The sequence below is a fragment of the Neofelis nebulosa genome, chromosome 3 (assembly GCF_028018385.1).
Source record: "Neofelis nebulosa isolate mNeoNeb1 chromosome 3, mNeoNeb1.pri, whole genome shotgun sequence".
In the NCBI taxonomy this organism is placed as follows: domain Eukaryota; kingdom Metazoa; phylum Chordata; class Mammalia; order Carnivora; family Felidae; genus Neofelis; species Neofelis nebulosa.
In genome coordinates, this window is record NC_080784.1 from 27,492,575 (window position 1) to 27,509,643 (window position 17,069).

At 46.1% G+C, this 17,069-nt stretch overlaps 1 protein-coding gene and 1 long non-coding RNA gene across 4 annotated transcripts in view; one reads left to right on the plus strand and one right to left on the minus strand.

Annotated features, from left to right (window-relative positions):
* The window catches only part of LOC131506493 (uncharacterized), a 103,390-nt gene extending 91,743 nt beyond the window's left edge, over positions 1-11,647 (plus strand). For both annotated transcript variants that reach the window (XR_009258973.1, XR_009258972.1), the window contains exon 6: positions 9,748-11,647. This is a non-coding gene — a long non-coding RNA (uncharacterized LOC131506493). The remainder of the gene's footprint in view (positions 1-9,747) is intronic.
* Positions 1,100-12,654, minus strand: PPP1R3B (protein phosphatase 1 regulatory subunit 3B). Of its 2 annotated transcripts, none has more exons than XM_058720159.1 (2): positions 12,426-12,654; positions 1,100-5,803 (listed from the first exon to the last, which is right to left on the minus strand). In XM_058720159.1, exons 1-2 carry the CDS (start codon positions 12,455-12,457, stop codon positions 4,921-4,923), a joined length of 915 nt encoding a protein of 304 aa, XP_058576142.1. In that variant the 5' UTR covers positions 12,458-12,654; the 3' UTR covers positions 1,100-4,920. The 2 variants fall into 2 exon arrangements, with proteins under 2 accessions (XP_058576142.1, XP_058576144.1); XM_058720161.1 differs by lacking the exon at positions 12,426-12,654 and adding an exon at positions 11,646-11,778.
* Between the last annotated feature and the right edge of the window lie 4,415 nt (positions 12,655-17,069).

The following is a 17,069-nucleotide window of genomic DNA, read 5'->3' on the forward strand; positions in this document are numbered from 1 at the left end:
GGCTCTAAGCCGTCAGCACAGAGCCCGACGTGGGGCTTGAACTCACAAGCTGTGAGATCATGACCTGAGCTGAAGTCAGACGCTTAACCAACTGAGCCACCCAGGCACCCCAAAACGTCCCTGGAAATCTTACTTAGGGTGAATGTCTGACACCCAAAGGAGAAGAGGTCCCACCAGGAGCTGGTCCGTTTTGCTGGTTATAGTTTGAGTAAGTAGTTACAAGCTACCATGGGCATTTACAGTTTTTCCACCTTTAAAAACAGTAAACCAGAGGGGCGCCTGGATGGCTCAGTTGGTTAAGCACCCAACTTCGGCTCAGGTCATGATCTCGTAGTTTGTGAGTTCGACCCCCCCATATTGGGCTCTCTGCTGTCAGTGCAGAGCCCGCTTCAGATCCTGTGTCTCCCTCTCTCTCTGCCCCTGCCCTGTGTGCTCTCTGTCTCAAAACAAAACAAAACAAACAAAAAAACCCCACACGTTAAAAAAAAAACAGTGAAACCAAAAATATGCTTCAAGAGCAAATGAGAGGGTAGGAGACATGCCCTCAGATCAGTAAAAATGGGTTCTGAACAACACTGGCCCTGTGCTTCTTCCCTAGCACTTATTTCTGTCACTATGACCAGCTTTACTGCTGTGACAACTTCAAAAGCAATTACCACCCTTACCACCCTTCCTGTGTGTCTCACAGCTTTTCAACTCAGCCACTGATTGCAGTCCATCCCTCTGGAAACCTATATTCTGTATGTCGAAACATACAGATTGAAAATAATTCTCCCCAGGGGTGCCTGGCTGGCTCAGTCGGTAGAGTGTGCGACTCTCGCTCTTGGGGTTGTGAGTTCAAGACCCATGTTGGGCATAGAACTTGAAAGAAGAAAGAAAGAAAGAAGGAAAGAAAGAAAGAAAGAAAGAAAGAAAGAAAGAAAGGAAGGAAGGAAGGAAGGAAGGAAGGAAGGAAGGAAGGAAGGAAGAAAGAAAGAAAGAAAGAAAGAAAGAAAGAAAGAAAGAAAGAAAGAAAGAAAGAAAAGAAAATCATAAAAAACATTCTCAGCCTCTAACTGACTCCCAGAATAGAGTCAGTTTTAAAATAGAACAGTTTCAGTTTTGTTTTTTCTACCTTTATTATATTTTCGCATTTGAGATACAGACAACCTACTCTCTTACACCACACAAAAGACACCCATTCTTGTGATTTTAAAGTGCATCCCCCCTTTAACTTTGTGTACAAAAATATTTATTTTTTTAAAACATGCAGACGTTTCACGACAAGGCACTTTTAGGCATCGAATGAAGACAAGCCTTCCGTTTTACATTCACACTGAAGTAAAAGTGAGCCACAGTCATCGCAGCTGCCCTCCTGGGGGTCCTCACAGGTCCAGAGGTCTCTGGGATCAGATCACCCAAACTGCAAAAACATTCACGGCTTTACAACTTGGGCCGACGAGCTTGACGACCATGGCAAGGCAAAGGCGCGTGTAACCACAGCCGAACTTCCCGGTCAGGAAGTGCACAGAACCTGCCAGAAGGTCTTCCAGGACCCTGTAAGGTCCCATTATGCTCATGACTTTTTATTCCCAGTATCAGTGATGGGCGCCTCCCAGAGCAGAGGGCCACGCATCCAGGGGAGGAATTTTACAGGAGGAAACAGGTGGACAACACGCAAGGTTTTCGTTCACTTCACAGAGAGGGAAGAGCCCAGAAAACAGGGCACTTTTAAAAAATGAGCTGACACTTTTTTGGTTTATAAACATAATATACAACCCATTTAACATCCAAGTGACTACAAGCAATGCTTGTTTTTAAAATGCAAATTATATGCAAGGATCAAAACCACAAAAACATTCTTTTAGCAGTTCACAAATTACACCTTTAAAAAAACGTTGAAAAGAGTAATGTTTTGCCACAGTTAAAATTAAATCTTAGAGGAAAAATAAATTCTACCTTGACTCTGAAATGGTTTTAATTTCTGGAGAACTACGTAAACTCCCCTTATTTCTCACCAGTTCCCCTACCATAAGAATACTTAAAAAAAGAAAGAGAAAAGAAACCCATTCAAATGCTCCATACCTTCCAAGAAACACTGAAAGCTTATTTATTACGTATCTTTCTATAGTCCAGCTTATTTATTGCACCTAATTTGCCAATGCTTCCCAGGGTATTTGGGAAATAAATAGGAAATGAAACGGAGCTGGTTCTCCATTTCTGGGCGGGAGGCTGGTCCTTTGGGGACAACCTTGGGAAGGGCACTGGGGCTGGGGGACGTTGGTCACCATAACCGACAGCTGTCTGAGGGTCAAACCCCCAAGTCAGGCTGCAATGACATCTCCAACTAAGAAACTTGTCACTGTGTGTGGACCTATTTACTGATGGTGAGCTCTGAAAGAAGGAGAGGTTCTGTTGAAGCAGGTCCCGGGGCCATCTGTGGATATCCTGGGACAGAACTGGGCCAAAGGGAGATGGACTGACGACTGAATAAAGACAGTGCAACTGTTCAGAGGCCCCTCGCTCAGCGAAATGACTGACAGGGAACTGCATTCTCTCGCCAGGGGAGGGTCTTTGCAAGCAGGTGACGACTTGCCTGGGAGGCTGAGCATCCCAGGTGTACTGGCTGGGGGGGGTTGCAACCAGTGCCCCCAGCAACAAAGCTGGGGTGAGCTGCCAGGAAAGAATGGTGGGGGGAGGGTTTATGGCTGTTTTAAGAGATACTGATCACTGAATTACCATATTTCAAATTTGACCCCGGAATGTCTGAAGATCACCATTACTGAAAAAACGAACGGGAGCCACCTGAGGCATTTTTCTTTTGCATAGAGAGTGATCTCGTTCCCTTTAGTCTGGTAACATGTAAATGACAGTGCACCCTGTACCTTTCTTGACTGGACGGAGGTAGCCCAGGACTTCTTAAAACAAAATATATTCCCGACCTCTATGAAATCAGTTTTGCTTCCATTCGACTTTGCTTTGCACTATCAATCGTGCTGGTCGCCAGATCCGTAACAACAAAAGTGCCGTCTGTGTGCCTGATGTAAGATATGCTTAGAATAAAACATAGTCCTGCCCAAGTTCAGCACAAGACAAAAATGTGACTGTCCCATATATTGTATTACGCAATCCCCGAGTCCTACCCACCTGGGAGAGGCATAAGCAATAAAGCACTAGGTCGCAGACTAGTAACAGCCAGTTTTAGGAACGAGAACTAACATCAACCACCACACCGCTTAAGAACATTTAAAAAGTCGAAATATGTTAAAGTTCAAAACAGAAAGAAAAAAACAAAAAAAAAAAAACCCAACCACAAAACTCTAGGAGCCTGGACCCTCCATACCTGCCTGGCACCAATGGACAAAGCCACAGAAGCCAGGAGGTTTTTTTCTAATCGGTCTGGAACACGCAAGCCAAAGACGACTCCTCGCTTGCTGATGCCAGTAGCTGTGCCTCCGTGTCCAGGCAGCTGTGCACCCCTCTTCCTGCCTCACTTTACACAGATCAGGCAAAAGGAAAACGAGACAGCCATTTAACTAAGTTCCAAAAACAAAAGCAAAACAGAAAAAAAAAAAAAACCCAACCTTCTTCAAATACATATGTAAAAATATTTTTTAAACACCCCCAAGTACAAGCCAATCTTGCCCAAGAAAACTCACAGGCTCTGGGGATCCATCTGTCAATGAAAGTCCCAGGAGTCTCACATCAGTATGAACCGACAACTTTTAATGCATTAGTCCAATATGGTTAAGAACAAGTAACCTCTGATATTTCAGAGTCGCCAAACATGGAAAATAAAATATGAGAACTTGGTGAGGTTTTTCTCCCTGATCCCTTTATGCACTTGCACTCCATAAATAAGAAGCCCCAGGTCACAGTCCCTGCGTGCTCAGAAAGAGGCCTGGGTGTCGCAGATCACGGTCAGCATTAGACCAAACACTCACTGAAGGCTTTGAGGATAGATGGGATCTGCAAATTACAATGTCCTGAACACGGCAGGAAGGAGGGCTCTCGAGGAAAGGAGAGTCTCAAATCCCTTTGTGAAGAATGGGGTGCCTGCAAACCGGTGAGCAAGTTCAAACAAATCCTGTAACGGAGCCGTCTGGTGACTCAGGAGCGAGTACTTCGAAAGCTCCCCCAAACGCCAAGCGGACATGCTACCCGCGTCCCACCCAGACTGTCCTGCCTGTCACAGTCTGTAACCCAGCACTGGAGCGGGTTACTTTTGCTAACTGGGGCATCGTTCTCTGCTGGACGCTCTGTGGGGTCAGAAAGAGGAAATGCCTGTCTTCAGCACAGGCTAATTTGCCTTGCTTATCTTTTCCTCTGCATCAGATGAGCTGTGGATGAAAATAAAATGCAAAAAAAAAAAAAAAAAAGAGCACAGAGATAAAGCGTGAAGTACGTGGAGACCCGGAACAGCAGCAGCAAGGGGTGGGGGGTGGGGGGGGCGACCCGGCTGGGCAGAAGGGCACAAAGATGAGCCGCAAGGGTCCAATGGGAGGTGACTGGGCACGGAGTGACTTTCAGGTGACTTGATTTTCCACATCCCGGGGAGGGAGGCGCGGCCCCTCCAGGCAGCCGGATCACGCTCCTGGTTGCATCATTTCAAAGCCACTGCCCTCCAGCTTCTCCAGCACTGCCCGCAAGGCTGGTTCCCGCCCAGGCCCTTCCCGCACTGGTCTCCTGCTCCGACCCTTGAGGCCGCCGCAGGTGCCGAGCAGACCAGCACCCCGCATCTACCCTGGCGTGCAAAACCAGTTGTGAGATCTAACCCTGGCTGGGTTTTGCTGGCTTCAGAAAAAAGTGAGTAGGATCCTTTCTTTTTCAAAAACTGTGCCTAATGGCAGTTCAGCTGCTCTCTGGCTCCGTCTCCGCCTGCCTGTGACTGCAGCTAGACTTCCCTGGACCCACTCAGCCACGCTCTGTCACGCACAGTCACTAGTAGTAGGGCCCTAGCTTTTCGTATCCTAAATAACTAGGCCACTCTGGAAACAGACCGTAGGAACACCGAGGGCTTCCAAACTGGTCAAAGGATATTCCAAAATCTGGTCCGTTCTGTGGCTCGGCTGTTCCCTGAGAGGACTTCAGTTCAGCCCGGATGATCCTATAGTTTTTGCCTTTGTTGCTGTCCCAGTAAGTCTGTCCGCGGCACTCAAAGCACACAGCAAACTCTATTCTCTCGTAAGACTGAACCTTCTCAGGTAAGCTAATGTCAAAGGAGAACGTGTCCCTGTCTGAACCAGCGTAAGTGTCCTTCACATACCAACAGGGAAAGTCTGTGAAGCTTTTCCAAGTGTCAAATGTCATCCGTATTTTCACCGTCTTCTCAAACGCCAGGTTCTGCACTTTCACTGTGCCAGCAATCGCTCTGTCTTTCAGCACACAGTTTTCAAGGCATACGTGGTCGGTCTGAAGCCGATTTCTAAAGTCTAAGTAATCTGTGGAAGGCTGTGAAAAATCCAGAACAAAGCTCTCGCTCTCTGCTGTCGTCAGACTCACAATGTTGTCTAGGAGCTCAGTGATGTTAAACGGAATATCTAACGGGTCATCGAATTCCGAGAACACTTTGACCATTGTCAGGGCCAGCCCTTGGTTGTCTGCGAAGGACACCCGCTTTTTCACCTTTTTCTCCTGCACGGTGGGGGCCACCACTCCGCTGGCTTCATCCTTGCTGCTCAGCTGAATGCAAGGCCTCAGTGGTTTGCTTGGCTTTGGCGAAGCCTTGAAGGCGAACCTCTCTCTGCGCAAGGAAGGGGCCATGCAGCTGTACCTGCACTCTATGTCCACAGCCATCATTGGGTTAGAGGAACAGGCTAGAACCCTGGCAAAAGGGGAAAGAAAGAAACGGCCGTGAGATCAGACAGAAGTTAAACTCCTCATTCGAACGGGGACTGGCGAACAATGTCTGCCTTCAGCTCTGGCCCAGCCCCTCTCCCCGTCTCCTACCCCCCACCCCCCTCCGCTGTGGTTCCGTATTAACTCAAGTGTGATCCAGCATGACCTTGGGTTCAGGGGACATTAAGACTGTAAAGTGGGGTGAAAAAGAGGACTGGGGTCAAAACAAATGAAAAAACAAACTATTTTCACAGGTTTTTCTGTCGGAATTTCTTGGGGGGCCTCACATGCCAGAGCGCTTTGGGGAATACTGAAAAGAACAGGCGGTCTGCAAGAGTTCCCAAACTTATCTAACTAAGGAATCCTTTTTTTGTGGAACAGCTTGCGGAACACATGTTCTGAGGAACACAGTTTGGTGAAGACGGCTTTAATAGGATAAAAATAAATGAACTCATGCCACGAATATTGGTAGTACCTATATGCCAGATATTATGCTAGACACTGGGATTCAATGGGGAAGACAGACACAAAGCTGTACAGTAGGTTTTTATTTTTATTTACTTATTTAAATATTTTTTAAAATGTTTATGTATTTTGAGAGAGTGTGTGTGTGCACACGTGAGGGAGGGGCAGAGAGAAGGGGAGAGAGAATCCCAAGCAGGCTCCTGGCTGTCAGCATAGAGCCTGATGTGGGGCTTGAACTCACAAACTGTAAGATCATGACCTGAGCCGAAGCCGAAATTGAGAGTTGGTCACTTAACCAACTGAGCCATCCACGTGCTCCTAGGTTTTTATATTCCAGCATATTTTTCTTTTAAAAAATGCCAGCAATTCAGTTGTTTTCAGCCTTTCATATAGGTGAATATTTGTTTTTTTCTGTAGTGGAAAATAGTCTCTATAAGAATAAAAGGCAAAGAGAATCATGCTACAAGATCAGGTTAAATCTGACTTCCTAAAAACTATATTTTTCTAGAAGTGAGAAAAAATAAAACCAAATGATTAAAGACAAACTGGGAAAACATTTTATAAAAAGCATGGCAGCAAAGAGTTAATACCTTCATATACAAAGAGTTCCTACAAAACAATAACAAAGTAAAATAGTCAACACAGAAAAATGAGCAAAGAACATGAATAGAAGATTCCTGAAAAAAATTAAAATTGGCCCATAAATATACAAAATGTCCAACTTAAAGAATTTAGATTAGAAAACAATGCCTGTTATTGACTACTGAGTTAGTAAAGACATTTTAAAGATAATATAAACACATGTATTAGTGTAAGTCAGCACAACCTTTCTAAATATTCTTCTCATTTTTGGTTCTTTTTTTAACATTTATTCGTTTTGAGATATTCGTTTTATATATTTTGAGAGAAAGAGAGAGAGTGAGAGAGCATGTGAGGGGGGAAAGGCAGAGAGAGAGGAAGACACAGAATCTGAAGCAGGCTCCAGCCTCTGAGTTGTCAGCACAGAGCTGGATGTGGGGCTGGAAACCCAGGAACTGTGAGATCATGACCTGAGCCTAAGTCAGACGCTTAACCGACTGAGCCACCCAGGCGTCCCGATCATTTTTGGTTCTAATATCGCATACAGGTATTCATTTTAAAGAGTTAATGAAAAATGCATGGGGGTTAATGTACTAAAATGGTCAATGCAGCATCCTAGGGAGGAAAACGTGAGAAAATGAAAATAACCTAAATGAGCGATAACAGGTATCTGGTTAGATCAAGTATACCACCACATCCAGTGATAAAATTTTATATCATCATTAAAACTATTATTTGGAAAAAAAAATATATAACTGGCATAGAAAAAATGGATAATAATATACTGTCAATGTAAAAAACAGAGAAGATAAAATTGTACATAGACTAGATTTGTGGGAGAAAAATATTAGGTATATGCGCAGAAAAAAAGACTAGAGATAGATTTAAAACCCTTAGAATATCCAGGTGATGTGATTTCAGGAACTCTGTTTTCCTGTTTTGTGTTTCTTGTATTTTCCAAAATCACATCAAGGGGTAAAATGAATCTAAAAAATGCCTCAAATATTTAAGATTGGCCAAAAACCTATCCTATCAAACACTACGGCCTCGCTAAAGTCAAGCAATTTTTATCATTCCACTTACCATGGCAAATTTATATTGATTTGATGGTTACAATGGGCTAATGAAGAAGTCAGTGATGAAACCAGGATTAAAATCTGGTCTGTGAACCGCAGAACACAGGGTGTGGATTCCTTCCCAAACCTCTCTCCCCTCGCCATGGCAAAGGGGAAGGTATGTGCTGGGATTGGGTTGCTTGCTCTCAGGCCTGCCCTGGTTCCTGCCCACTGGTGGGGGGCTTCAGGGTGATGGTATATTTGATCAAATATACAAAGAAAAATAAGAACAAAGACGTACTGGGTTTGATCCCATTTTCCAAAAGAAATATAACCCTTCCCCTAGGATGCAGTAACCATTTAGTGATGACTGACTGGAGAAACATACACATTCAAAGCAAAAACAATAAATTATAGCTGCAATGTAGTTATCTAAACATACATTTTATTTTATTTATTTAAAAAAAAATTTTTTTTAACATTTATTTATTTTTGAGACAGAGAGAGACAGAGCATGAATGGGGGAGGGTCAGAGAGAGAGGGAGACACAGAATCTGAAACAGGCTCCAGGCTCTGAGCAGTCAGCACAGAGCCCGACGCAGGGCTCGAACTCACATACCGCGAGATGGTGACCTGAGCCGAAGTCGCACGCTTAACCAACTGAGCCACCCAGGCGCCCCTAAACATAACATTTTAAACGATACTTGTCTTACTGTTTCCCCTCTAACAAAACCAATGAGTGAACATTTTAGGAGCAAATTTGCTTTCTATTATCTGTTTTATCCATGCAATCGTCCTGGAAAGGAAAAGTTCTGACTGAAATAGGCAAGATAGGTTTACAGAGGGTCTGTGGGTTGGCTAATGAGTTCAACGTCAAAAGAAACCCCTAGGGGCTCCTGGGTGCCTCAGTGGGTTGAGCTGGACGTGCTTGATTTTGGCTCAGGTCATGGTCTCACAGTTCATGAAATCAAGCCACATATCGGGCTCTGCACTGACAGATTGCATTGGTTAGACTGCACTGGAATTGTACTTTCAGCTTTAATGTTAACACGGGTAGTTTTTTTTTTTTTTTTAATTAAATGTGGATTGAAAATACCCCCAAAGTGAGCATCCCACTCTTGCATCCCAGCCCCTCCCACTCTGCCCACCCTGGACAACCTGGGTGTGACCCAAGGGGGGTGGAGTTGCCCTCAGTCCACTACAGTCCTTCCTCCTTGCCTGAGTCAGCACAAGGTCAACTGTAAGTTCTCTATCTTCTTCTCTAGATCTCTTCAAGCCTGCAAACCAACCTCCTACGTGCTTTGCCGCACAGTTCATTAGAAAAAGGTTGGGAAACTCAGGATACCGTAGAAACAGAATTCTAAAACAAGCAGATCAGTTAAAGGATCTGCACACTTAAACTAAAGTCACTCTCAATTTCTAATCCTAAAGATTACAAAGACTTAGTTGAAGAGCTTGGTAAAGTTTTCCTGTTTGGACCCAGTGGGTGTAAATTTGCCCCTGAGCTCTCTTCTATCACCAAGCTGTTAAGCACTAGTGGAAATGGGGGTGGGAAGGTGACATCCTGGTCAGAGCCAGCTCTAATTAAACAATTCCACTGGCATTTTCTACAGCCTAATTGGTTTTGCAACGTTCTTCCATCAAAGGCAAAAATAAAGTTAATTACCTGGCCACCCAAGGGCTACTGCCCAGGGACACTGCACAAGCAATCACTGCCCAGGGTCCCCTTCACTATTTTAGGGTCACCATAACTGGAGGGGAGGACATTAATCCCTGTGGCCCCATACATATGGATACGATCTGACTGTTGGCCGCTTGCCTATCCTCACAGGTGGATCCCAGCTTTTATGACCCAGACCATTCTCTAAGAAGCAGTGTACCAAACTCTGGTTTCATGGAAGCTCTCCTGACCCTCTACTCAGGAATTCCCCGATGGACTGTGACAAGGCTGTCCATCACCCACAAGTCCTCCTAGCAGTGGAGATGTACGAGGTAAGTTTCCTAAGTCTCTGAAAGGAAGGCATCTGGAAGGTGCTTTATCCTCAAATGACATAAAAACGAGCAGGTGCCATCACAGTGCACATCAGGCTGCATCTCAGGCCCCCGCCTGACACTCTCCCTGGCTGCTCAGCCCCTTTCTCCCCAGACCAGGGAATATAAGTCACCAAGCTTGGCCAGGGAGAAAGCCAGCAGGAGAAGACAAAGACACATATTTGAACCAGTAGAGCATGACAGAGGACTGGATACCAGTTTGCTGCGGGACAAGATCATGAGAATACGAGTGGCTGTTACTCCGAGTCTCAAACACTTGGGTTCCACATAGATGCCCAAGAGACCAATTTTGCGCCACGAGAGACTGGGCCATGCCCAAGGGTAGATATCAGGGTTCCTGGTCAAAAGATGGCAAATCCCAGCTCTCCGTGAAAATTGGAGAAAACAAGGAGAGTTCTGCAGAAACACTTTCCCTGTTCCACGAGTGCCAAAAAACACACCTTCTCAGGACGGCTGGTCAGGTTAGATGTCATGGTGGTTTTTCCTGTGAAAACTATAGACTGGTAGAAAATAACCACATGACCTTCACAGTTTCAGACAGCCGAGCTACTGACTTTTTGGCTGTGCCTTTTATAGGAATAAACTTTTTTGGGGATTGAGGCCAAGATATTTGTCCTCCATTTTCATACTCTGATAAGAAAAGGCAGAAAAATCAGATGACCAAGAACCCACCAGGAACACTGAAACTACCTTAGGTAAGCATTCACAACTAGGTTATACTTTTTTAAAAGATATGTCCATCTACCCCTTTGCCATTACTTTACTCCCCCCCAAAAGGTTTGGCTGACATAATATGAATACAGTTGACGTATTTTCCTTTGTACTGAGACCATGGGGCCCTTGTTCACAGCCTTAACAGCCACTTGAACTCTTCTATCCTGTAACCATCATCTAAAGCATCTTTGAGATACACACACACACACACACACACACACACACACACACACAGAGCTGCATATTACAGGAAAGAAAACTCCACCTGCCACCTGACAATGCCCAATGTGAAACAGCACTGGCCTGGGAATGCCTGTGCTGCCCACTTGGAGCAAATCACTGAATCTGTCCAGGCTTCAGCTTTCTCCTCTGAGGTCCTTTCTGGCTCTGACCTTCTTGTTTGCTAATAATGCCCACTAACTTCTCTTCTCTTCCCACTCACTTTTCCCTAAATACCTCTACTTTCCTCTTGTGGTGAGTCCACAGGCTGTCTTCACTTTAGTCTTGGCTCCTGGACAACCTCGCCAAATGAACCATTTCCTCTTCTCCCCACCCCAGCTCAAAGCTCTAACGTCTCTTTTCCCTGACCCTGGGTCTCCCAAGGAGGCCCGGCCACACAGACCACAGGCTCCAACACCTTTCAGCAACTCTCCCAAGTATTCAAGTCAAGCGTGTCCTCAATTTTCTCCTTTAGAGCAGAAAACAACACCCGACAGGCCACAACTCTTCAAGTATGTCCTTCTGGACCCTATACCCTGTCTTTTACAGCAAGTCCCTTCCACACCCCTTTCTCCGAGTTCAAAAGCGGGGCATGAACAGGGCAGGGGGCAGGCCAGGGCTTCCAGACTTGGAAGATCCCACAGGTCAAAGCCATCCTGACCCTGCCCCCCCCCCTGGGTCCAACCGGCCTGCACCCCGCCCCCAAGCACTCCTGGAGCCTCCTTCGACTTGTCCCTCACCCACCTTTTGGACCGCGGGGAAGCCCCCTTCCCAGCTGGTTCGCTGCATCGGAGAGTCCGCAGGGAGGTGGCAGGAGAGGCCGCCACCACCGGACTACGTGAGCGTCGTGTGTCCGGGAGGCAGGGCTTGCGCTCCGTTCCCGGAGATATGACCCGTAGGGGGAGGAGGACGACGAGGGGGAGGAGCCCAAGTTATCACACCAGGGCGGGGCGGCGGGGCAATCCCGGTCGGAGCGGCGCCGCGAGAGCGTCCCCGCGCGGCAGACTCTCCCCCGCCGTCCCGGGACAGCCCCTGCCCGGGGACCGGGGACCGGGGACCGGGGTGGCTCTGTGTCCCACCGCAACTTGGCGACCTGAGAGATGGCCCAAGTGTGTTTCCTTGCATATTACAGAGAAACCGAGGCGCTGAGAAAAAAAGAGACCTTTCTTGTACTCCAGTCCCCAGTTGCCCAATTTAGGGGACACTCTCCGGGACTGTCGGGTCCCAGGCTGGAAGCGCCGTGTCCCAGGTTCGAACTCGGCACAAGAGTCCCAGCCCGGGCCACTCCTTGCGGCCAGACCCGCACTTCTGTGGAACACGTGGATCCAGCCAGGCTCCATCCCACCTCTGGTCCCTGGGTTGCTCTCTCCACTCAAGCGCGTCTAGAGTGTTCCACCCCCGTAGTGCAACTGCAAGTTGGACAGTGCAAGTGCAGGTGGCAGGAACCAAAGGTCTCCACTGCGCACTCCTCGCAGCCCTTTCTCGGCCCTGCACTGGGACTCTAGGGCTTGGGGACTGACGTACCTAGTACAGCTCATAAGTGCCGAAGTACACATGCGCCAGCCCGCGGCAGCATCCGCGCCGAGGTGGCAGGAGCAGAGGCGGCGACGGCAGGAGTGGGGGGCCGGGACTCAGGTCTGCGCCCTGGGCGGGCAGACGCATCCGTCCGTGCGCGAGAGCAGCCCGCTCGCCTCGTCCCTGCGGCCGGTCCCCCGGACTCAGGCTCCCAGCCGCCGCGCTGCTCCCTTTAACTTTCCAGCACCTCTCCCCACTTGGGGAGCCATCCCGGAACCCTTTTCACGTGAACGCCCTCCACAGCCAATGGGCGCGCTCGGGACGCGAGCCGTCGACCAATGGCCGTGGAGCCGCGGTCCGGGATAGCACCGCTTCGCCACGTGATGGGCCCCGCGCCCAGAGTGATAGTGTTGCAGTTCGGGGGCTGGGAAGGGGGCAGTGGGGTCACTCTTTCATCAGAAGCCTGGGGACGGGCGCCAGGGGGCAGAGGCACTTTCCTACAGAGGAGCGTCCAGTTACAGCCAGAAGGCTGGGTCGCAGGCGGCTTTGCCAAATTCCCTCTTCCTAGGCAAAGCCCCTGCGGGCCAAAGCCTGCCTACATTTGCAGACGTAGTTGCGGTTGCATTCACACCGTCCAGCGGTCCGCCTTCATCTTACGCTTGAGCCAGGGGGGTCACAGATGTCTCTTACTTCCCCATCACCTGCGGATCCCAGAGGAGCCCCAGGAGAATGGGAAGTGTGTTTGCCTCCGTGTTAGGTAGAGGCGCTCTGGGATTGACACTTCAGCTGTAAGGGTCATGTGGAAAAGAAGTAACTACGGATGCTTGCTTTGTGTTAGTCATGGGTCCAGGTGTTAACTGTGAAAGGGATACAGTAAAATCGTTTTAGAAAGTTGTTATTGGGGCCATCTGCCAGAGTACCGAAGATACAGGTATATCGGTAGGCACATTTCAGAGGAAATTACCTGGCTTGAATCTGTTACAACTACCTGTACCAACAGGGCCTCCATGATCTCTGTGAGACACCTTGAAGTCTGTAGAGAATGATGACCCTAAAAGGGACCAGACCCTTCCTCTCATATGGTTTCATTTAAATATATATTTATATAGTCATGTATTAATCTCCTTGGCGCTCAGCTCCGAGCTAGCCACTTCAGGGATGAGGATCCTAGTTTTCTAGTTTTCCGTGATGTTTGGAAATTGATAGAGGGTTGTCAGCCTTTTAAAGTGCCAAGACATTAACATAAACAAACCCTACCGTCTTGTGTTACCGTCCTTTTATTTTAAAAAATACTCTTTAACAACAAAAACAAAATAACAATCTCAGAGTAAAGGCTATTCTTTCACATTGGATATATTTAGCTTTATGAACATTCATTCTGTTGAACACGGCATTTGGGAACTTCTGCTTTAAGGGAGATGAGCGCAAATTCTAATTTTACTAGAAATGTAAAACTAAAACTCTGGTGGGTTGCATTAGTCCAATACAAGCCTTCAGCTCAAGACACAGTCTGCCTATCTGAAGAGGAATTATTAGCTTCTTCCTTCTCTTTCAGTGGACATATATGATAGAGGACCACCTCTGAAATCAGCTGTTGGTAGGCGTTTGGCAAACACAGTTTCCATGGAATATTCCCTTTGCCAACTCTCAACCCCTTTTATTAGCTGATGAGTAGGTTGAGGATTTATTAAGCCAAGTGTTGGCTACATTTCTCAAGGGTAGCAAGCATGCTAGAGGAGTGGGCAGAGATAAAGAGCCAACCTGTGTTGCAACATGAATGCAGGCAAAAGGCGATCTGAACCAAACTGGGAAGGAGTTGGGACAAGTAAATACAAACCTATAGCATTAAGGTTTGGAAGCATCTTCCTTACATGGATCTAGGAAACCATGGGTCATAATTTCCCCTGTGGGTTAGGTGACTATTTCAGACCAGGAGAGTGGGGCTAAACTTAGTTGTGGCACACCACAGTCTTGGTAGGTAGGAGTGTGGCGTCCTTGAGTTTGAAAAGAGCACGGTCTCCTTCGAGATCAGAACAGAGCTGGGAAGTCGGCTGTTCTGGGAAGTAAGTTCTGTTCCAGCAGAACTCAGCAACTCCCGTGCCCCAGAAGCTGAGAGCTGGACTGGCCGTTAGTCACAATCTTGTCTCACTGTCATTTTATAGCAGAAAGAAAGTAAAAACAGAATGTGTCAACCTTTTAGTCAACGCATACCAAGTTCCTTTTAGACTATCTGGCACTCAATTTCATTTAATCTGGCCTTAGTTTCATTTAATAAGCCAACTCTCCCCACAAAAATAAACCAAAATCCTAGTAGTAGCTAAGCAAAGCTAATTATCATTTTCCCATAAACTTTCTTTTTGGTGGCTATTCGTGGCTATTTGGTGGCTGTCTTCCTTGCACTTGGGCTCAGCTTCAGTCTTACACATTTGTTTATTCATTTAACACATTATTGAGTAACTACTATAAACCTGGCTGCTGGAAGTGGGAAACGAGTGAAATACGATCTTACTTTCAAGAAGCTCTTAGGCTAATAAGTACTGATGTAGAATAAATGTGTGTGGAAGGTTCATTTTCTGTATTTTGGGAGCTAAGAGGAAGACTGCTTCTGTGTGGCTGTGGAGGTGGGATGGGAGTGAGGAGGGTCAGCTGAGGAAGTGAGCATCGAACAGAATCCTGAAGGGGGAGTCAGAGTTTAGGGGTAACGGGGGAGAGCATGGCAGGAATTGGCAAAGGAGCAGAGTTCTATATGTTCCCCCAAAGAATTTCCACTGTGCTGATTAGAAAATAAGTCTTCTTTCTGGCTTAAATATGAGACAGTGTTTCTTTATGCATGGGTTAACATCAGCTTGCTGTTCATCCATAAAGTTTTTGAAAATATCATTAATATCTTATCTCCTTCTCAACCGAGCACATTTCAAAAACAGCCAAGCCCAGGTCTATCTTCATCCAAGATTTTGGAAGAAAAATCTCTTTTTTCTTTTCTTCTTAGAGTCCTAACTTTTCCTTCTCTTTGGATAAAAATTGTTGCAAAGTGCCTCTAAATATAAATAACCAGCATCAAGAGTCAGAACTCAAGAAGAGAACATTCTTTTGCCTGATCAGAATAGAAAGTGGGAAAGACTGTTCCCAAACTGCCTAAGTGAATTTATATTTAGACAAGTGGAGTTGTTTGCACCTGTCAGAGCTGCAGACATGTTCTGGACGCATTAGGTTACCTGGGGCCCTCTGCCCCTCTTTCAGATCTGACTGAAAGAGACTTGCTAGGTCATGTTTTACGGGATAGGCATCTGAATACTAACAGGGATTCCGTAAGCCTCTTGTCTATGGAGAATGTCTCCTTTGTGTGGGAGAAGACCCTGAGGAGTTTACACATCCAAGCTCCCAGAGCCCAGTAGGGCATTTTCCTCACTGGGGAGGGCCTTTGAGTTCCCGAGTGAGGCTAATGTGTTACTTTTTTAAAAGTTACATAGGGGCGCCTGGGTGGCGCAGTCGGTTAAGCGGCCGACTTCAGCCAGGTCACGATCTCGCGGTCCGTGAGTTCGAGCCCCGCGTCGGGCTCTGTGCTGACAGCTCGGAGCCTAGAGCCTGTTTCCGATTCTGTGTCTCCCTCTCTCTCTGCCCCTCCCCCGTTCATGCTCTGTCTCTCTCTGTCCCAAAAATAAATAAAAAACGTTGAAAAAAAAAAATAAAAGTTACATATACGGAGTGCATCGCAGCTTCTTCCTATGAACCTGCTACAATACCTTTGAGTTGTATTTATTTATTTTTTTTATGATTGTAAAACGAACGCTAGGTTACTGTAGACATTGTAGAAAATACGGAAAGATATAAAGTTGGAGATAGAATCAGCAGTACCCAGCAATAGCTACCAATATAATTCACCATCTTTTTTTCAGTGTGTATTCTATGCATAAACATTCTATTATCAGGATCATAGTATAAAGAAGGCATACTATCTTAATTTTTTACTCATGACAGCTTCTCATTTTGAGTACATTAATAATATTATACTTTTTCTCACATGCTTTTTGATAGCTGCATAATATTCTTGCATACAAAGACGATGCTTTAACTATGTTCTTATTGCAGGACACTTAGATGTTTTTTCCCCAAATTTTCTCTATTTTTAATGCACTTTGATAAGCATCTTTGTAGTTAAACCTTTGCCTGCATCCCTGGTTATTTCCTATTTCCCTAAGTACAGACCATGAGTACAGACGCTCTTTAGACTCTTGATTTATATTGCCAAATTGTTTTTAGAAAGAGCAATGTTGATCTTTCATTCCCACTATTGGGGAAAATTAAGAATTAAATAATCTTAAGGTCTTGGTTTGTGGATTTGGGGCAAATTATACCTTAGCTTACAAAAAAAAAAAAAAAAGGCACATGGGAATTTTTACCACTGAATCATACATTCTGTGCCTGGGTAAAAATAGCTACATACCTCATCTTTTGCTTTAGCTTTGAATCTCAAAGTACAGAATCAATTTGTGTTATGAATGGAGACTTCATAACCCATATTATTGACTTAAATTGTATTAGGTGGTGACTGGTCAGAGAGAAGGTGGAGAGGCTGGGACGGGGGAATACCACTTTGCCACAGGCTTAAACGGAATCAGGCAGAACTCCATGTATATTTATATTCTTTGCTCA